Source organism: Uranotaenia lowii, chromosome 2 (genome assembly GCF_029784155.1).
Source record: "Uranotaenia lowii strain MFRU-FL chromosome 2, ASM2978415v1, whole genome shotgun sequence".
Taxonomy (NCBI): Eukaryota; Metazoa; Arthropoda; class Insecta; order Diptera; family Culicidae; genus Uranotaenia; species Uranotaenia lowii.
Genome location: NC_073692.1, coordinates 288,550,863 through 288,573,319, shown reverse-complemented (window position 1 = coordinate 288,573,319; position 22,457 = coordinate 288,550,863). Strand labels below are relative to the sequence as shown.

General features: G+C 34.7%; 2 protein-coding genes across 2 annotated transcripts in view; one reads left to right on the top strand and one right to left on the bottom strand.

Moving 5' to 3' along the window:
• Positions 1–10,029: 10,029 nt before the first annotated feature.
• LOC129745263 (digestive cysteine proteinase 1) lies at positions 10,030–20,240 on the top strand. Its single transcript, XM_055738223.1, has 4 exons — positions 10,030–10,251; positions 18,366–18,686; positions 18,753–19,010; positions 19,085–20,240. Exons 1-4 carry the CDS (start codon positions 10,209–10,211, stop codon positions 20,104–20,106), a joined length of 1,644 nt encoding a protein of 547 aa, XP_055594198.1. The 5' UTR covers positions 10,030–10,208; the 3' UTR covers positions 20,107–20,240.
• Positions 20,213–22,457, bottom strand: part of LOC129745262 (reversion-inducing cysteine-rich protein with Kazal motifs) — a 71,521-nt gene continuing 69,276 nt past the window's right edge. Inside the window, exon 7 of the mRNA XM_055738221.1 lies at positions 20,213–21,662. Coding sequence (XP_055594196.1) covers positions 20,872–21,662 — 791 coding nt within the window. The 3' untranslated portion in view covers positions 20,213–20,871. The remainder of the gene's footprint in view (positions 21,663–22,457) is intronic.

The window sequence follows — 22,457 nt, the reverse complement described above, 5'->3', positions numbered from 1 at the left end:
CCACTTTATCAAGACGTTGCTTTTCTATCACCTTTATCTGGGTCCCCTCACATTGCTCAATAGCAGGCAATGAGAGGGCAGATTCCCTTGCAAAAGTGGGTGCGATGGAAGGCAACATTTACCAGCGTGAAATCGTATTCAACGAATTTTACTTCTTGGCTCGAAGAAACTCTCTTGTCAACTGGCAGCGTAGATGGGACGAGGATGAGTTGGGTCGGTGGTTCCACTCGATTATCCCAAAGGTAAGCCTTAAACCCTGGTTTAATAGATTGAACCTGACTCGGGATTTTATTCGTATATTTTCCCGTCTCATGTCCAATCATTATTCCATGAATGCGGTACTCTATCGTTTAAATATTGCTGGCAGCAATTTATGCGGATGTGGTCTAGGTTACCATGACATCGAGCATATTGTTTGGTCGTGTGAGGACCACCTATTCGCCAGAGCGAACTTTATAGATTCCCTTCGGGCCCGAGGAAAACCACCCGACGTTCCAGTGAGGGATGTATTAGGTATGATGGACTTGGACTATATGTTCGAGATATACCTTTTCCTAAAAGCTATCGATCTTCGACTATAATTCTCTTTATTTTCATATTTCCCTTTCTATCTTTCTTTTTCTTCAAAAAAAAAAAAAAAGTGAACTAGATCTAAGTACACAATTGTAATCAAACAAAACGAGTTTGGCTCCTTAAAGCCTAAAGGTATGAGCCGTTTCAAATAAATAATTTACAAAAAAAAAATACTTCTAATTGATCTTATTTTTAAAAACTTTTTCTTCTCATTAGGCCGGAACAAATTTCAAATCCTTCTTTTGTCACTCGGAGTTGGAACATCGCGAGGGGGGGACAATAAAAAATAATGCGAAAAACAAATAAATGGGAATAAATTGCACGGAAGCTTGTATGCAACAAAAATTGCATACTATATCGTTGCACAAAACCTATAAATCAAGTAAATTTCTATCGAATAATTCAATCAAATAAAGAAAACAGAAGGTGGAATAACTCTCATCTTCTTAAATTTGTTTTTTGGTCTTGTAATCTTTCAGATATTGGATTTTTTTATCGAAATTTTCATAAATTCATGTCGCGCACGCCTCTGACGTGGCAACGCGCCTTACTCACACAACTGCAACTAAGAGCAAAGATACCGTCACTTCAAGATAAAGAAGTGGCAAAGATACCGTCACTTCAAGATAAAGAAGTGGGCTTTGTCGCGAACATTAATTCTTCTATACGGACTTTCGATGTTCGCAACGCCACCTTAAGAGTTCGGGCAACAAGATTCATGCATCGAGCCATGGTAACCAATGTGTGTCTTGGAAAAACAAATCTGCTTTGAAAGTATATGTGTTGGAAGTGAGTACTTCAGAGCCATCTACAATGCTTTAAATAGTAAAAATATATTTTGGTTGACCTTTTGGGCGAATAATTAACCATATATTGCCATTCGGAAAAAATGATTTGCATTTGAATTAAACCGAAACTCTGCATTTCTAATTTTACTCTGTTCGAGAAGAGAATCATCTAATGAATGCTTAACTGGGAATCTTTGTGTTCATAAAAACAAGTATGTTGAAATTGATACCAACAGTGCGAATACGAACAACGGTTGCTTTGATAATTTTGTATGTTATTTGACGTTGAAGTTGTTGAATACTCAAACCATTGACCCCCATGGAGGGTGTACAAGCTATTTTAGTCGCATGTTATGATACCCCTTCTCAGAAGGGAGCAGCACTGAGCGTATAGAAAGAATTTTCGATAAGTTACATGGGTCTGCTAAGAGTTAGGCCTTCCTATAGATACAAACATTTCATCCATTGTTAAGCTAACCGCGTGTTGAAAAGTTCTGCGTTAACAATCGTCACATTCGATAAATTTCTGCAAATTATAAGTCCGTTCACAGCTAAAATAATAATCATTCTTAGTGATATACGTCACACTATTTCGGTAAGGAATCATTTAAATTACTTAATTTGTAAAGATAATCATCTAAAGGAAAATTGTAGGAAACTGCTGTTTATTTGGTGCCGAATAATTCGGTGATTGCCGGTGGTTGAAAAATAATAGGTTAGGAGATTGAAAGGCCTCTCGAAAATTAACTTAAACCCCAAGTGTTGGAAAACTCCGGGATCTAAATATTAGGAGCTCATAAACGAAAATTTTGACAAAAGAAGAAATTGATATTTGTTCCAGCCTTATTTAAAACATTATATTGTTTCAAGACACGTGGTATGTATTCATTAGTTTATTATTAGTTTATTCGTTAATTATTTATTTGACGGGTTCCTTTTCTTCCCTTTCGAGTCCTGTGGATTTTCACACGACCTTAATTGGAAGAATGGTTCAGATTCAGTAAGGAAGATTATTGTTTTGTTTTGCTTTGATATATCGCTTATGCTTAAACATGATCTGGACTCAGAGATGAATGAACTTTTAAGTTTAAAGTCTTTCTTATCAAACAATCAATCAATCAATGATCTGGATGATAATTTGAAATTAAAAAAATAGTTTTCCACCTTAAAAAATATGTATGATTTATAAATTTATTACATAAAATATTTCCAAACGAGACACTCTTACAGCAAGTTTAACCAAGACTTGAAGTTTTATGACTTTTAAAGCTTGAATTAATTAGAATATAATTCTCAACTTAATTTTCAAAAAATCAATAAAAATCTGTACAGTGCACTAAATCACATGGCAGGAAACATTCCAACTTGCAGGGATCATCGTGATCCATGCTTTAACTATGGGGGACGGGGTACATAGTAAGAAATACTTTATCTTACAAGACAGGGTTCTGAAAATGTCAGTATCATGCTTACGTAATAAGTGAATGGCTCCCTCAACATATGAGGAAATTAGATTGAGGAAATCAAGGAATTAGACATGGCCTATGTTCCATTGCAGGAAACGGAAAGCTCGAATGTTGATAGGAAATCTTGGTTAGAGTACTGGTAACTCTAACATCGACAACAGTCCAAAGTTCTGGTAACCTCACTGACGTCGATAGGAATAACTTTCTTGGTACTTGGATTCACAAAACCACTTTTTGTATTTGGGAACACTCTATTCTCACTTAGGAAACAAACTTGAGGATACACTTGTACTCACTGAAGGTTGGAACAATACCGTCAACTGGGACAACATGCAACACTTTGCAACTTCAATGGCTTCTAAAAACTTAATGCTTACAGATAATCATACTTCTTGTACATCAAAAGTTTTAAGGTTGATGGGACACCAAACTGACGTAGTCAGAAAAATTATTGGTTTTACCAGTCATTTTTAAATTAACAAAAAATTGCGATTTTCACTCTACTAAGAAAAAGGGGTAAGTTGCAAAAAACTCTGTAATTAATGGAAAATCAAATGAAAACGTATGAAAATTTAAAGTTTTTGATACATTTGTGATGTCATAACGCATAAAGCACCAATTGCAAAATATTTGGTTTGGTTTGAATTAAGTTTAATTTCTTTTTTTTTTTCTATCAAAAATGTTTTTAAGAAAAAAGTGGCAATTTGCTGCATACATTTAGGGGTAAAAAATTCTACAAAATATTCTATTATCTTAAATCATATAAATAAATCTTAGGATGGAAGAAATTTTAATGTTAACAAACGCATAATGCAAAACAATCATATCCCAGCATATGGAAACGCGATTTATGAGATTTAGTTCAGATTTGCATTTTGTTGCATTTTGCCCCAGTCAGCTAACAGAATTATAAAAATATTTATTATAAAAAGTATTGTGACTGTCCGAAAAATATTTATCCTCCAACAGTGTTGGTATTGGATAATGAAAGCAATATAAAGTTTGTAGGTGATATCCGTCAATCCGTCATACGAGGTGAAGTTTTTTACGGCATTGAAAAATGTAAAAATTTGCTTATCTATTGTTCGATTTTTTAAATTTTTTATGAGAATCAAAAACTTTAAAAAACTCTTTCACGATGTTAAAAACTATGTCATCATCAATTTGTTATCATTCAAAGATAACTTTATTACAATATATTGAAATAAAAGTTGAATGAGTGTTGTGGTATACAAATGTTGCATCTAACCCTGCTTTTGCATGATGCCCCGTTACTCAAATGCAAAATAATACTAACTCAAAAAATTGCTCGACTCGGTATTTATATGCTAATTAAATGTTCTGGAAACGTCGGAATTATATCAATAGATTACGTATAGAATATTCTAGATTCTTCTAAGGAATTATGATGGAACTTTCTAGAAACATCAGAAAGTACAATGATATAGACATAGAACATTCTGGAACCTTCTATAGTAGAACATGCTAAATAGTAATGGAATATTCTGGATTTTTCTATAATGGAACATGGTAGTAACTGAACTTTCTGAACATAGAATCTTCTGGAGTATTCTTCAAGCGTATTGGTTTACGCTGGAACAGCCTTTTTTTTCAATTACTAAAGCAGATTGAACAAATTTGGCACTTTTGAGATCAAATGTCATTTTTGATTTTCCATTGTTTATGTTTATTTATTTAAGGATATATGGGCCGAGCCCGTCATCCGAACTACTTAAAATTATCTTACATAGAGTTGATTTCTTAAATATAACACATAGAGTTTCTTGATTGTCGGGATGCTTAAATTGAGATCTATTACACTGTTAATATTATTCACCTCCCTCATAAAACGGAAAGCTGGTTCGTTGCGGCTGTAATTCGTCCTGCGATGGTCAAGCGCATAACGCCTGCGTCGCCTTAATGTCAAAGTGCTTGTGTTCGCTGTCAAGCGGGAACATAAAAACGTTGAGTCCACCATGCCTCTATCTACCTTAAGAAAAAAGGTTGAATAATTTATGCGGTGCCGACTTTCTAACAGGTCCAAATCTAGCAGGTAACATAAATGTTCATATTCCGGTAAACTCTCTCCCCAGGCAAGATTCCTCACTGCAAATTTGACGAAACGCTTCTGAACAGCTTCCATTCGGTATATGTGTGTTTGGTACATGGGCCTCCAAACTGTACTCGCAAAATCGAACCTCGGTCGCACCAAGCTAACGTATAAGCTTTTGATGGTGTATGGGTCCTTCAATTCTCCAGCGAAACGTCTCACGACTCCGAACAAAGCGAGCCCATCTGCTACTACACTGCTGATGTGATCCCTGAAACTCAATCCAGAATCCAATTTGATGCCTAAATCCTTAATACAGGTTACTCTTGCAATACTTTTCCACTTAGAGAATACGTAAACTGGATCGGTGTACTTCTTCGTGTAAAAGATATTGCTGCGCATTTTGAATTGTTTACTTTCAGCTTGGTTCTGATTATAAACTCAGAGAACACATTCAAATCATTCTGAAGTTTTCTACAATCTTCTATCCTTTTTACTGGCAAAAATAGTTTCACATCATCTGCGTAAATCAAACGAATGCATCCGAAAGGGAGTCCGGCAAATTATTCATAAGAAGAATGAAAAGCAAAGGTCCCAAGTGACTGCCTTGAGGCACTCCGGAAGACGTTTCAAAGGGTGCCGAGCACACAGAATTTACAGACACGTACTGTTGTCTATTCACCAAATAAGACTCGATCCAAGGTAGGATGTTACCTCCAATACCGATTCGCGCTGATGCATCCAAAATTTCGTTGATTCCTGCTACATCAAAGGCCTTCGACATGTCGGTGTAGATGCAGTCCACTTGGAATCCCTTGACCATCCAATCTAATACGCGAGTGGTGAACTCGCAAAGATTTGAGACCACCGATCTTTTTCTGAAGAATCCGTGCTGATGGGGCGAAATTCTATTCTCTACCGCTGGATATAGCCGATGACCCAAGCAACCAAAAGTCCCATAAAACAGGTAAGGTACAAACACGCTTACTTAGCCCCATCATTGATATGAAGTACGTTCTATGCAGCTCAAAATTTAAGTTCTTATTGATACTTCCAAGTTCCAAAACAAGTCTTAATGATGTTCTATTCAGCTTCCAGCGGCCTCTTAATTCAGCTTCCGAAAAATCACAAAATGAGCAAAAAAATCTCTCTCTATCCTAACTGCACCGTTGGCTTCGGTTCATATCACTTTCTCTTGATTATTTACTGTGTTCTGTACCGGTGCCGCTATGATGCCACGCGCCGGATTTCAAACTCGACAAATTGCTTAATTGCTTCTTTCCTGCATTTCCTACATATATCGCATCGGAATGGTCACTCAAGTACAGAATTACTTATTGAAAAAAAACTTGCCCGGGTTGGGGATCGAACCCCGACCTTCCTGGTGAGAATCGAACACGCTACCACGAGACTACGCCTAGATGTTGTTCTAACTGAAACTAAAACTCGAAGAGGTGATTTGATTTTGAAAGCACATCAATGCACTTTCAGTGACTTATCAAATCCCGTTTGAGCACTTTTGTGCCCTTTATGTGACTTACCAAATCTCGTATTGAGCACTTTTGTGCCCTTTATGTGACTTAAGTCCCGTATAACGTACGTATAGATCACTTTTGCAGCTTTCAAGTTCGTAAATGAGTACATATAGTTCACTAATGGGAATTGGGCAAAACAAGTCACATACAACGTACATATTAATCACTTTTGCAACTTTCAAGTTCATTAATGAGTAGGGGAGAATGAGGATACTTGATCCCTGGGATACTTGATTCCTTAGTTATATCTCGAAACTGGATTGTCTTACAAAGATCAAATGTTCTAGAAAAATGAGCCAAAATGAGCAAAATAACAATGCTTGTAGTTCAAAAAATTTTAACAAAATAATTGTTTGAGTAATTGAACTTTGTTTGAAAAATTTCACAAAATGTAACTTGATGATCTTTTTTCATCACTTTAAAATGTTCCTTACATGGTAAAATTATGAAAAAAATATTTGTTCCAATGTATCAATCGTTCGAGCGTAAAGTGAACTTCATAATGACATATTTTCAAAGCAATGGAAAACTTTCAACTTATTTTCAGAAAAAGTTTTCTAAAATGTTGATTATGGGTATAATTGATCCCCTAGAGTTGGGTACAATTGATCCCCCTTCCAAACGGCATATTCTTCTTCTGAATTGATCGTTATGATTGCTGATTACGAGTTTACTAATATTTATCCAAAAACTAATATTTATCAAACAATTGTCTGAAGTAAAAAGCAAAAATAATTAATTTTCTCTTAATTATAAAAAATAGCGCCTTTAAGTATGCAATGTAATTAGCGTTGAGACAAAGTTATAGAATTTTTTTCTTATGTCTGCTATAAATTGTGAAATGAGAACAAACATGACCAAAATAGTCAATTAACATTCAATCTTGGGGTTTTGTTTGATTTTTATACAAGGATTAGGACTTCCTGAATAAAAGATCAAGTCTCCTTCAATAGGGGATCAAGTCTCCCCTAACTTCAGAAAAATCGCAATTTTTTTACCCCCACGAAAATGCTTCTAGTTTATCAACGGGTTCAATTATCGTTCTAATTTTTGGAGCATAAATACTTGAAGTTACAAGCTGTCAGAAAATGTCAAAGACGGCGAGTTGCTAATTTTTTCCAAAAAGATATGGTGAAAACAAGAAAAGGGGATCAAGTATCCCCACTCTCCCCTACATAAAGTTCACTAAAGGGAATTGGGCAGTTGATTCTTTTTGTCAGCCAATATGTAACTTTCAATGCATTCATTCAAGTAATTATGTGACTTTTGGTTGCTTGGGGATAAACCAACTTCTTAAAAAATTTTGGCAAAGCAGATAATATTGCTACACCCCTGTAATTTTCAGCAATATTTCTGGATCCCATTTTGTGGATGGGAGTAACTCGCGACAATTTCCAAACAAACGGGCATAATCCCGATTGTAACGATGAATTGAACAGAAGAGCCAAAGGACGTGCCAACTCATTGCAGAAAGCCTTTAAAAATCTGTTTAGTATTCCGTCAGGACCAGATGATTTACCTGCATCTAGCCTTTTCAAACCTGCCTCTATTTCCTCTAAGTTCAAATAGATAGGGGAGAGTGGGGATACTTGATCCCCTTTTCTTATTTTCACCATACCTTTTTGGAAAAAATTAGCAACTCGCCGTCTTTGACATTTTCTGACAGCTTGTAACTTCAAGTTTCTTTGCTCCAAAAATTAGAACGATACTTGTACCCGTTGATGAACTAGAAGCATTTTCGTGGGAGTTAAAAAATTGCGATTTTTCTGAAGTTAGGTGAGACTTGTTCCCCTATTGAAGGAGACTTGATCTTTTATTCAGGAAGCCCTAATCCTTGTATAAAAATCAAAAAAAAACCCCAAGATAGAATGTTAATTGACTATTTTGGTCATGTTTGTTCTCATTTCACAATTTATAGCAGACATAAGAAGAAAATTCCATAACTTTGTCTCAACGCTAAAAACATTGCATACTCAAAGGCGCTATTTTTTATAATTAAGAGAAAATTAATTATTTTTGCTCTTTTCTTCAGACAATTGTTTGATAAATATTAGTTTTTGGATAAATATTAGTAATTTCGTAATCAGCTATCATAAAGATCAAGACAGAAGAAGAATATGCCGTTTGGAAGGGGGATCAATTGTACCCAACTCTAGGGGATCAATTGTATCCATAATCAACATTTTAGAAAACTTTTTCTGAAAAAAGTTGAGAGTTTTCCATTGCTTCGAAAATATGGCATTATGAAGTTCATTTTACGCTCGAACGATTGATGCATTGGAACAAATATTTTTTTCATAATTTTCCCATGTAAGGAACATTTTAAAGTGATGAAAAAAGATCTTCAAGTTACATTTTGTGAAATTTTTCAAACAAAGTTCAATTACTCAAACAATTATTTTGTTAAAAAAAATTTAACTACAAGCATTGTTATTTTGCTCATTTCGGCACATTTTTCTAGAACATTTGATCATTGTAAGACATTCCAGTTTCGAGATATAGCTAAGGAATCAAGTATCCCCAGGGATCAAGTATCCTCATTCTCCCCTATCGTGTATGACAGGATCGATGGGCATCATTATTCGACCGGAAGCTTCCGTTGTTTGATAGTTCGTTTTGAAAAACTCAGCAAAAAGCTGCGCTGTACTTTGTGAGTCCGTCGACATATTGTTTTGATACTTCACGTTCGTTAATTTTCTTTTATTCTTCTTTTTCGAGTTGACAAATTCCAAAATTGCCTTGGGTTGGACTTAATTTCCCGTTCGAGTCTCGCAATACTTTGTAGTAAAGTGTTTCATAAAACTTCTGAATTATTCTTCTAGATGTAATAATCCGCTCCATATCTTCATATGGAATATCTCGTATATTGTTGGATTCTCTTCTATTGAAAATTCTTAATTAGAGCTCTGGCACTGATATAGATTTTGTTTTCTTTGTTAGTTCTAAAGATAATCGCATGACTTAGGATTATTACACCAAACGTAAATTTTGTGCCAATATAATCTTCTTTTTCTAAAGTAATGAAATCATTGATAATCCAACATACCTATTATTAATAACGTTAAATTAAATAAAAAATTAGGGGTGAATAAATATCCTCTATACTCTCAAAGCATCTTTACTGCTAATCTTGAATCAGTTAACATTAAATAAAAAATGGTTAATATTGATTATATCGTAAGTTTTGTGATAGCAAAAAAATTAATATCAAATGGAGATTTGATCTCGAAATCATTCTTTAGCTATAAATTTCCGACCTTCGAGTTTACCACTAGACTAAACATCATAATGATCTGACTTGTATCTACGCGTTCTGCATATCTAACCAGATTTGATCTATTTTCCACATTCTAAAGCGAATTGTTCTCTAACGAATGATCACTCACGTTTTCCAAAAAACAGAAGAAAAAAGAAACGCTTCATTTTTTGTCACCTTCATTTCAATCTCTCCTACTTAAAACGCTTTTCTTTGTGATTTTTTTTCTCACGCTCCCGACGACGAGTAAATAAAATTCCAACAAATGGCCAAGTCACTCATGGTGAATTGAGACTAAGGGTAGAGGGAAAAAACAGGAACACCTCAATTCCATCGTGATCCTTTCTTCGCGTTCGCCGGCAAACTCAGAGCTTCACTTCAGTCCGGAACATTCTACCGTGAGGACGTGGAAAGTATCCAGTGCGCTTCAGTCTGTTTTAAAGATCTTAGATTAATTTGTTTTTAGTTTAACATTTTATTTCAATGTTAAAAATATAAGAAGCCTAGCCTCAAGTGTGTTTTTAGGCAAGTGAAGTGAAAATGCGGCCGTTGTTTGTACTGGTTAGCTGCCTTGCGGTGGCAGGTGAGTAATCCTTATTAACTGACTGAAACATTATAAAGTGTAATCCATGGATAGTAAAATTCTTAACAGCTATTCAGCTTTCATCTTTGATAAGCGTTCAACGAACTTTTAAAGTCATTTGTGATTTTTTTTAAATCTGCAAAAGTTTAACCCATAAAATTCTATAAGATTTGTTATCGTTTCGTGAAACACGTGAAAGTTTACCAAAATATTTGTTTTTCAAAAAAAATTATTTCAAGCCAGAAAGACCAATATGAGTGTTTCGTTCCATTCTATTCTGAAAACGAATACACAACAACGACATAATCTATTTAGTGCTGGCCTTTCGCTCGACCCCGGCGCACAAATGAAAGCTGAATCTCGATTGAATGCAAACTACTCTAGGGTAAAAGGTCGGATATTGCCCGATTTTGAACTAAAAAGTGCAAAACGCAGAAAGAAAATTTCAAAAATAGCCCATTTCGGTTGGGTTTTGTTCTGATTAGAGACATGTGACAAAATTTCAGAACAATCGAGTGGTTATCAAAATGGATCCCTAACAATAGAATGACTTGCTCAGATGAGCACAAAAGATCACATTTGTTAACTGAAGAAAAATGGCGATAGGGTCAATTACTCTTACAAATAAAAATATACCAGACCTTTATCATGTTGACGCCGCATCGCGAAGCCGGTTAAGTTACAAGAATGTTTTCCGTAGATGGAATAATTTCGATGGACTCGATGATGCTTCGATTCTGCATTGTTAATAACTGTTATTTGAAACTTTATGCAGCTCAAGTTTTCCCCTTTAGCATGCTTCCTTCGCTCTTATAAGCAAGGCAGACTCAGACATTGCTTGCTTGAAGAGCTGCAGGCTAAATAAAGAAAGATTTTTCCTCAAATCTTTAAAAAATTGCATCAATTAGACTTAAATCAAGCCGTTCATTTGTTTTTCAAATTTTGAACTAGCCCTTTTTTATTTGCATTGTTCAAAATAAAAATATTTAATTGATAATACCTATTAAATGAGACAAGTTAAGAATATGCTTTGAAATTTTTTTTTTGTTATTTTTGATTTTGGAAACGAAATAACTGAATTTTAAATCTAGTTATTTATACATAGAATTTCCATATCTACAACTTTTCATATTTAACACTAATTTCTATTTTCAGACTCAATACTGAAAATAAATAAATGGATTCTTAACAACCATTTTGAATTTTTTATACCAGTTGAAACTACCATAACCTTTTATCAGAATACGTAGATAGAGCCGCCTTATGGGGAAAGGGTTTAGTCACTGATTTTTTCAATGATATTTCTACTGAAACACTTCATGATAAAAAAATTAAAAAAAGTATTTTTTACTATTTGGTTATTTATTTTTAAATTCTTTAACATCAGCAGATCTCCGTATTAAATCTTAACTTTTGAAAATACGTTCTAAAATCTTTAAAATGGGACGCTGATTTTTCATAATAAACTCTTAAGTAACAAAATTGGAAGATTACTTGAATCCATGTTTAAAATCTTCGCATTTTCTGAAGAGTCTGGAAGATGTAGCTAAAGGTAGATTTCAGAAAGCCATCAATTTAAAACGAACTCATGCTCAAATCGAATAAGCAAAATTTACCAAACGGTTGAGCAAATTCAAAGGCCTTCGAATAGAATAAATGAAATGTCCGATAGTTAGAAAAAAAATCAAATATCTTGTAATCGATCGAAATTAAAGGTTTTATTCGAATTATCAACGTTAAACAATATGCCGAGAAAATATGAAATTCCCTGCAGTTCTTTTACGTAAAAATGTCATGTTTCTTAATAAGCAAATAAATTCCATAAGAAATTAATTCAATAGTTAAAATTCTGTAAATGATTTTATTTTATAATGAAAATCAGGCTTTTTAATAAAACAAAACTTGAAATATTTTGAATATTAATTGTGAATCTGAATTCTGAACATGAATTCAAAATTTGAATGTAGAATCTGTTTCCAAATCTCAATACGATTTCTGAACCTAACTTCCAGACCAGAATTGCAAATATGACTTAAGGTAATTTTGTTTCAGAATCCATCAATCAAATTTTGATGTTTTGGTTTTCAATCTGTATTGAATTCAAATATAAATTTCAAATGATGAATCTTAATTTCTTGATCGCCGTTTCGAAAATTTATTATGTTGGAATTCTGCATAAGAATAAAGTTGAAGAACTTGGGATTTGATAATGAAACAAAAATTCAGGATTGTTGCTGCATTTCGGAAATCATGAATCAAATTTTGTGAAAAGCTAAATCAAATTTTATGTAGAATTTTTATTTCTATTTTTTTATAATGATTAGTATAAAAAATCGAAAATCATTAACGGGATACTGAATCAAAAATATGAATAAAATATTCATAACTTAATTTTTATCAACGTGTGAGAAAATTTTGAAAAACTGTAGCCGAAAACTGTAGCCGAATTTTGAAGGTTTTGGTATCGGTTCTGAGCCAAGATTGTCACTCTTGAATAGCAATACGCAATCTTAAAAATTTGATTGAAAATTTTTAATTTTAAGTGTCGACAAGAATATATCGCTTGCTTTTATTGAATCTTCATTGAAAGGGGGCGGAATTTTTTACGGCCATTTCAGAATATGACAATAAGCCCTGGAAGCTTTAAATCGAGGAATCCAATCCAACAAAATTTTACATTGACGATACTTAGATAAATATTGCAATCACAGTTCAATCTCAGTGAAACAAGAATCTATAATTCAAAATTAAAATTTGTTATTCATTTATTTTTTGAATATCTCAAACTGTCTAAAAATTTCAAACTTAAAAAAACGGACCCGATTGCCAAAAAAGGTTATAACAAAAGAAAACACATGAAAAAACTAGCAATATTAACAAATCTATTTCAACCTTTTTTTTTATTGAAAATCTCAAGTGCTAAAAATTCATTTAGATGAAAAATTTCTTCATTTGAACTTAGCTTAGAATGTTTGATTTGATTTAAGAAAATTAAAATTGAATACTAAATAGAGAAATTAAAGAATTTTGAACATTATTCCATTAAAAAGAATACCAACTATAATATTCGTGAATTAGTTTGAAAATTTTATTGTCATAATTAGTTTTAAAATTTAAAACCGGCGAATTTTAATCACAATATTTCATGAAATCAACAATTTCTCAAATGTATATAATCTAAATACAAATTTTAATACAGATTAAATTTAAAATTTCCAAATCATCATGCTGTAGTTTTTTTTTTTTCTCTAAGATATTCAATAATAAAAAGAAAAAATGATTAATAAAATCTTTATTAGGTAATACTATTACAAATTTCAAATGTACTTTTATCGATTGTAAAACAGAAGACCTGAAAAATTTATCTGGATTTGAAAGAATCAAAAAATTAGATAAACTTGAAATTTATTTGCTGAATATATAAATTATCTCAATAAAATTTATTACTAGGAAAAAAACATATTATTTCGGTTTCTGGAATACACATCCGCATTACATATCAGAATCCAGAATTCGCAAACAGCTGGTTTGATTGGACAGGTTAAACCTTATGAAACCTTCGAATTTATCAAAAATTAGAGCATAGAGCTCTTAAATAAAATTCTAAACTTAGGTTGCCAGATTTGTCGTTTTTATCCGGGTTTGCCCGGATATTTAATACAATATTTCCCAGATTTCATTGTAAGAAGCCTGAATTTTGCCCGTATTTATTCACTTCATTTTTCAAATCAAACAAAAAAAAAACAAAATGTGTTACAAGTTTTTTATTTATGCGTCCAAAACGAAATTTTCTGAGCAAGTTTTCTAAAAATAATCAAGAAAGGTTCAAAACCTAAAATACGATTAAAAATGTGCTGTTGAATTTTGATGAAATCAATTCTTTTTTCAAGTATTTTTTTTCTTGATTTTAGTCGAGTTATTTCTGGGTCTTGATCAAATTTACCCAGATATCGCCCAGATTTGTTCGAACTGGATGCGCGCTGAAAAAATTCTGGCAAACATATTCTAAACTGTGGCTTGAATTCCTAATCAAAATCTGATTTCTGGTTACTTATCTTTAAATCTACTTTCTGAATTATGTGGGAATTGAAATTAATAATCTCTGATTTTATTTTGAAAAAATATGAATTATTAATCTTAATTTCAAATGCAGAGCTTGTTCAAAGTAATTTAAAAAAAATGAATTCTTGCTTCAAAAAACAATCTGAAATTAAATTTCAATTCAGAGTTTTAAAACTTGGATTTTATTTTGTATTCTTAATATGATTTTGAATTTCATTACGCTTTTTTACTCTTTCTGAGTCTACTCCAAGTTCAAAATCTTCACTGTAAGTCTGATGCAAAGTTGTGAAATTAAAACTTATTCTACGTACTTTCATAATTCTATTGACAATCTGAAACTAACTAACATTTTAACAAATTTCTTAAAACTAAATAATGCTTTATATTTTTTATAATAAAAAAAATCTGCAATCTGAGAAAATTATCTAAATCTGAAATCTACAATGGTGTTCGGAAAAATAGCAGCGCCACCAAGTCCATCGATGAATGCTTTTTACTCGTGAAATTTATCCATTATTAAAAAATTTAATATGGTATTTGAAATAGAAGATTATTATGGAATTGTTTTTTTTTTTAATAATAGAAACATACATATTTTTCCAGCTAATAATAGCAGCGCTCAAAAATTATCTACAAAAAGGCTGAAAAAACTTTTTGATTCATGGAGAACAGTGGAAAAATGGTTAATTTAAGCATAATATCATTAATGATGGAGACGATTTTCGATCACCGCTCATTGTTATTATCGATTTTGGTTGATATTTTTCGGTGAAAATGAAGTCAAATCCAAACAACTTGTTTACGTTTCGGTTTACTATTTTGTTTCGGCCATCTTCAGAAAAACTGTATTTCAAAAAAATTAAAAAAAATATAATATAAAAAAATAAAATGCAAGTTTTACACAATTTTCCGTCACTTTTATCTACATTAGAAGCACTTACAATTGTTTCGCCGTGTGCTTTCCTAACGGCTGTCTAACTTACTTTGAGTCAGATTTTGAACCGCTTCTACTAGAAGTCGTTAGACAGCCGTTAGGAAAGCAAACTTGCATTCTTATTCTGTGTATTCTGTTTTTCAAAATTTTTATGAAATACAGTTTTTCTGAAGATGGCCGAAGCAAAATAGTAAGCGGAAACGTAAAAAAGTTGTTTGGATTTGACTTAATTATCACCGAAAAATCTCAATCAAAATCGATTATAATAATAATATTGTGGACGACCATGTAAATACATAGGTTTTTTTTTTCATTAGTCCGGAACAAATTTTTAATCATTTTTTTTTGCACTTGGGATAATATAAAATAATCAAAATTTTCAATAAATCGGAAGAAATTGAACAAAATCTTGCAAACAAAAACTTGCATACAATCCACATTGCGAAAAATTGTAAAAACAAGTTATTAGAGACCGAAAAGTTGATATAATCTTGAATTCAACAGGTGAACATCTTCTATTTTTTACTTGATTGAATTTTTTTGAAGAATTTATCAAAATTTTCAATAAAATACCTCAAACTTTAATGATTCTTTAATTAATAATTATCGGACAAATCGAAGGGGGGAAGGGCGAGTTTGTCGAAAGAAGAGTTTGATATGTTCCGGCCTTGGTGTACATTTGTTGCTTTTATCACTAACTTGGTAACTTGGTACAGTGCATCTACTGTTCCTATAAAACGATTGGTGAATTTATTACACATTGATGGATTTAAATCAGACTTCACATCTATGTTTTTCTTTGGATGACTTAGTAAACAAAAATAAATTTTCTGTTAAATACCGATTAGATGCTTGCTTTTAAAAATCTTAAAAAATAATAATCCCAAATTTAAAACAATTTTTTTTCCTTAGCCCCTGTGATTATGTAATCTGGTAAAAAAATTCGAACAGTTTTATTCAACAATAAATATTTCCTTCAACAAAAGTTAAAAATCATGAAACTAAGCTTCCGTGAATTTTCCAGCGAAAAATTTCCCTAAAATATATGATGAACACATGAAAATGAAATAATGAAATCCATCTTTCCCGTACAGTTCCGTCTGAACAACTTTCCGAACTACATACTAGAAAAATTTAAAGATTTTGCAATCTTGAGCATAAAAAATGAGTGAAATCGGTCATTTTTTGACGAAATGGCATGCATTTTAATTTAAGTGTTCCGGTCGTGGTGGTCGAATATTTTGATGTCTCAATATCAACCTTAAAATAGTTAGCCCATTTTCTTAGCCTTATAACTTTTTTATCTTGACTCTAATCGAAATGCATTCTTGGGATGCAATATTTGTCATAGCTTAGCTCTAAGAAAAACCAAATTCAATAAAAATCGACCGAATGAGACAAAAGTTATAAATGAAAAACTTGATTTTCAAGTTCATCCCGAACAAAATGTCTTAAAATCCCATACAAACTTCAGGCTTGTTAAGCGACCCCTTCCCGGGATCCGATCTGACCCAAATTTGGCATGGGATCTTGTACTAGGCCTAGATCAATTTTAGACTGCGGCGCATAACATTACACGGGTTTTATATTTCCCATACAAATTTGGGGCAATCTACCCGAGAAACCATATGCACTAACGAATTGTCAAAATGCTATCCAGTAACAGCTTTAGAGCTTCTCTGCCCTCTCTTAGCACTGTGAGCCAGTTCTGGCAAAATTAACTGTTATATTGGTGCTTATGGTTACTTGGGTACTACACATGCACCAAACTATAAATCCTCCGGATCAAATTTTTCCCCTGCTGGCAGGATATTTCGCTTGAAAACCAAAAAATCTTGTTTTATGTTGATTGAATATTTTTTCAAAACAATAAGCACCTCTTAAGAAAGATATCAATTATCAGGCGTCTTGGGGTCCATTGCAGTACCAAGTACCTAATCGAAAAAGAATTCGTTCGAATTTCAGGAGAAATTGAGTTCCACGAGATTAGAAAAGCCATCTCCTTTTGCCCCATGAAAACTTCTTGTTTTCGACAATTCAAGTGTCATTTCGAACTGTTTCCTTGTTATTTAGAGGATTATCGTCCCGAGCGGATTTATTTCAGTATACACTGAATAAAGTATACACTAAATCATTTCTCGTGTGGTCGGGGCGATTTCGTCCTGAATTTTCAACATCTGAAAGTACAGGACGATTTTAGGGCAGCAAAACAGCTCTGGAAAACCACTGTCAAATTCTCCTGTTTGTTCGAAACGGGTTTCCTCTATGAATTTCAGGATTTTTTCCTGTATTTTTCTGTGAGCTTTAGGCTGTTTCTTCCTGAATTATCTATGCAATTCAGGTTACTTATTCTCAATAGGAGGACATCCAAATGTTTTTTTTTTACATTTATGTTTACTTTTCTTTAAATATTACAGTGCATAATTGTCCGGGAAGTCTGTTCATTTACAGCTGATGTTGTTTTAGATGAACATTCAGGCGGTACTTTGGAGCAGAAGCTTTGCGTTAAGGGACTTCATTAGCCCCACTAAATTCGACCACATGTGGGGAAGCGATAAAAAATTTACAAATAAGCATCAATAAAAGTATATTAAAAATCTTACTTATTACATACTTCTCCCCTCGTAGAAATGGACAGTTCTTATGATGACTCTAGCTGGATTTGACCCCCACGGTCAAGTTCGTTTGACTTTAAAAAAACGTATAGAATAAAAAGAAACACGGGATCACCTGTCATTTAAAACAGTGGTACAGACGATTGTTGTCCTATATTTTCTCGAGCTCCCGAGCAGTCGAAAAAGAGTTCCTTCGAATATCAGGAGAACTGTAGTGCCACTGACTTCGAATATTAATCTCCCCGTGCCTCAGGAAAATTTCTTGTTTTTACAATTCAAGTGTCATTTTTAGCTATTTTTCTGTTAATTAGAAGATTATGGTCCCGAGCGAAGTAATTGCAATCTTAGTGTTTATGTTGTATTCAGACATAATTTTCTGTCAAAATTTCAATAAAGTGCAATGCAATGATCCTCCGTTTATTTATTTTTAAAAGTTTTTTGTAATGCATTCTTGAATACGCTGATTACCGTATACTTACACTACGTTTGATTTCTATTTCCAGCGCTGGCTACCAATCCACCGAAGTGGCCGAGCGTCTACTCGATCAGTGGCATCCTGCACATTCCGTACGTGGAGATCGATGAACCATTTTACGCGTGGTACGATAGCGAAAATCAGCGATCTCGTATCGATTACTACGGTGGTATGGTTAAGACGTACCAGCTAACAAAGGATGGTGAATATGGAACCTCGCTCAAGGTGGCCCCCGTTACCATGAAGGAGTTCCAGAACAAGGAAACCTGCCTGCAGGTGAACGGAACCTCGGAAAATCGCATCTCCATGCAGTCCATTCTCCCGGAAACTAAGGACTTCAAGTTGGATGGTGAGATTTTTTAGAAATTGTATAACACGAACGAAGTGAATTTATTATTTTTTTTTTTTCAAATAGGAACCGAGCACCGAAATGGCTTCAAATGCGATCGGTTTGTCTTCGAAGAAGAGATCGGCGAGACGCACAACACCTACACCCTGTGGGTTCGGTATGTGAAGTCTCCGAAGTACCCGGCCTCCCGGTTGCCAATTCCAGTCCGCTTCGAAATGCGAGGATACAACATTCTGCTCGGATCTCACTACGATCATTACTATCTGGAGTACGATACCTACGATCACCAGGAGATTCCGGCTTCCGTCTTCCAAGTGGATACCTGTAAGTTTCTGATCTAAGCTGAAATTCGGATTGATCATTAATTTTGCTTTGTTTCATTTTTTTTTAAATTTCAGCTGAACCGTGCATTGGCTTCCCAGGACCAGGTAAGGGACACTACGCCACCTTCAACCCGATGCAGGAATTCATCCATCCACGGTCGGAGGAACATCTGGACAATGAGTTCGGTCGTTTCAAGAACAAGCACGGCAAAGCCTACGGCAGCAACGAGGAGCACCAGCGGCGTCGCGAATCTTTCCGTCAGAACTTGCGCTTTATCCATTCGCACAATCGGGCTGGCAAGAAGTTTACCGTTGCGGTGAACCACCTGGCTGATCGCAGCAGTGAAGAACTCCAGGCACTGCGTGGATTCCGTTCGTCGAATATCTATAACGGAGGACAGCCCTTCCCCTACAAAACGGAAGACTTCAAGGATGCCCTACCGGAAAGCTTGGATTGGCGTATTCGCGGAGCTGTGACCCCGGTCAAGGATCAATCGGTTTGCGGATCTTGCTGGTCGTTCGGAACAACTGGTCACCTTGAATCGGCTTATTTCCTGAAGACCAAGAAATTGATGCGGTTCTCTCAGCAAGCCCTGGTCGATTGTTCGTGGGGTTATGGCAACAACGGCTGTGATGGAGGAGAAGACTTCCGGGCCTACCAATGGATCATGGAAATGGGAGGTATCCCGCAGGAAGACCAGTACGGTGGCTATTTGGGACAGGATGGATACTGCCACGTGGAGAACATGACCATGTACGCTCCGATCACTGGCTGGGTGAATGTCACTTCCGGAGATAAGGAGGCCATGAAGCTGGCCCTGTTCAAGCACGGTCCGCTGTCGATTGCGATCGATGCTGGCCATAGGTCGTTCGCGTTCTACTCCAATGGTGTCTACTACGAGCCGGAATGCCACAGCAAACTTGAGGAACTGGATCACGCTGTCCTAGCGGTAGGATACGGAACGTTGGACGGCGAGGAATACTTTTTGATCAAGAACTCGTGGTCCAACTACTGGGGCAACGACGGGTATGCCTTGATGGCGGCGAAGGACAACAATTGTGGAGTCACCACCGATGCCACGTACGTCCTCATGTAGAACCAGAGAGTTTTAAGACTTTAGTAGTTGGTGTACATGTGTTTCGGTACAGTTACGTGTTACATTAGTGTTGTTTGGTAGTTGTCATCTTTTACCCGGCGAAATAAATTGTTATGTGTTATGTGTCTATAAAACATTTTCGACTAGACTTTTTATTGCATCCGTTTAAACACTTTGGCGCTTTGAACGATTCAGCTTTAGACATATATCACAGTCTCTTATATGTGGGATTGGCACTAGTCGCTCGGTATTTTCATTGGAACTCAAGCCAAACTTATTTACTACATCCCTGTTTCTGTTTAAAATCGGCTTTTAATAGTTATAATCTTGTATGAGTATTTTTTTCTCGTTTATAAATATTTGGCTTATTTACATTTTTTTAAGTTCTGGTTTTGGTATTCGTTTGGTATTTTGTTTCTTGTCCGGTTTTCAAACTCTCAACCAAATGTTTCAGCACTGTTGTCACAGATTTAGATTTATTTTTCATCGCTCAGATGCAATTGCCGATTAGCTGACAAGTTGAATAACAATAACAACTAATCTTGACGATCAACTTTTGTTGCAAATACACCTGGCCTTTACAAGAGAACATCGAAAAGGTCCCTACGGTTTGATATATTTATCCAATTATTATTTGGCTAATTTGATCGAAGCTGGAGAAAATAACTTTTAAAAACCAATTGTGATTGATGAAATTGTATACAAAACAGTTCAACTTTAAATCCAACTTCTTTGAATGGTTAATTCATAATTCACCGAATGCCTTCAGACTCGGTTGATTGAAAGAAAGATAAAACAAACAAATCCTACAACAGTTTTCCACTCCGATGATTTTACACTGGAGTTTCCTTGAGCATTTATTTTAACTAAATTAGCCACAGTAAGAGCACTCAGATTCAGTTCACTGGTAATCCTATGATTTTGAGTCCTTATTAGCGTAGCCAGTCTTTCGGCTTCCCGTGCACATATTTCCACCTGCAAATGGTTCGGATTCCTACTCAAGTTTTCAACGATCACAAAAATATCATTCTCAAACGTTAGCTGCCCACTGATGCGACATTCCACCGTTTGCAGTAGCCGTTCCAGCGATTGAAGAATAGATTTGAGCGTTAATATCTCCGTATCTCGGCCTTTCAGAGCGTACAACGCTCGATCAATTTGCTTCCTAGAATAAACAATCCTCAGGGCGGTTCCACAAACCGGGCAACATGCTCCAGGCGGAATCACCAGATTACACTGAGTTGCCTTCCGTTTGGGACATTTAATCGAGGAACATTTAGCTTCCAAAGATTCCCCAATAACACCGACTTCCTGGCAAGGGCCGTTGTAATCCGTAGTCGAATAGTCGCCCCACGTTTCACACTCGCTACGATAGGTTATTCCGTTGACGGCACACACCTGGGTTCGTTTCCGGGAAGTTTCACAAAATTTTATGTACCTTTCCTGGTACGCAAACAGGCCACCGTCTTTGACCAGATCGCATATGGTCGGGTAGACGTTGAGGCTGGTGTCGCGAATGGCGCTTATCACCGAACAATTCGCTGATGCGAGGCTGACTGAAACGAAAAAAAAAAAAAAATGAAAAAACATTCAAAAAGGGTAACCAACAAAGTATGTTCAATTTAATATGCCCATAATGTGTCACATAACAAGTAAAAAGTTTTAATTTGCTTGAAAGTTACAAAATTTCCTTTTACCAACACTAAGAACGAGGAAGAAAAACCACAACGGGGTAAATTTCTTTGAAAAAGGCAAAAAGGAAAGGCAATTTGATGTTAAGTTCTAATCAACAAATCGACAATTAATATGTAAATCACAAATTGAAAAAAAATATTAAAACAAATTTTCTAAGTAATATTGATGAGAATGAGTTCACAAAGCCTGTCTCGACAATAATTACATCACAGAAAAAAACGCTGTAGGAAAAAAACTAGTCGACCGATGATTTTCGAATTTTCAGACAATGAAGTGAGCTTTGGGGACATTTAATTCATTCAAATTAAACACTACACATCAAACATTCAACTTGTTATACCGTAGAAACCGCTTATACCAGAGATATAATCGTGAAAATAGATTTGCGACTTCATGGCGCCTTCAAAAAGCAAAATATACAATCATGAACAATATGAAGTAAATGAATTGTGAACCGAACTCCATTCCTTCAAGTCAGCTTGACAGCACCCTACCACAAGTTTGAGAGGCAAGAGATGTTGAAGTCCCATCACGCCTTTTTCTTTAACCGGAAAGAGTGTGGCTTTCTGACTCCATATTTACGAACAAAGTTATCATTTGCTCGATTCGAAATGTTTTGCGCATGGAGTGCCGTAAATGAATCATATAAAATCACT

What these genes read in the sequence shown, in the direction of transcription:
- LOC129745263 (XM_055738223.1), top strand. Translation starts at nt 10,209, where the DNA reads ATGCGGCCGTTGTTTGTACTGGTTAGCTGCCTTGCGGTGGCAG. An exon ending in TAGCTGCCTTGCGGTGGCAG is followed by an intron (nt 10,252 to 18,365) that starts GTGAGTAATCCT and finishes TTCTATTTCCAG; the next exon opens with CGCTGGCTACCAATCCACCG. An exon ending in CGTCTTCCAAGTGGATACCT is followed by an intron (nt 19,011 to 19,084) that starts GTAAGTTTCTGA and finishes TTTAAATTTCAG; the next exon opens with CTGAACCGTGCATTGGCTTC.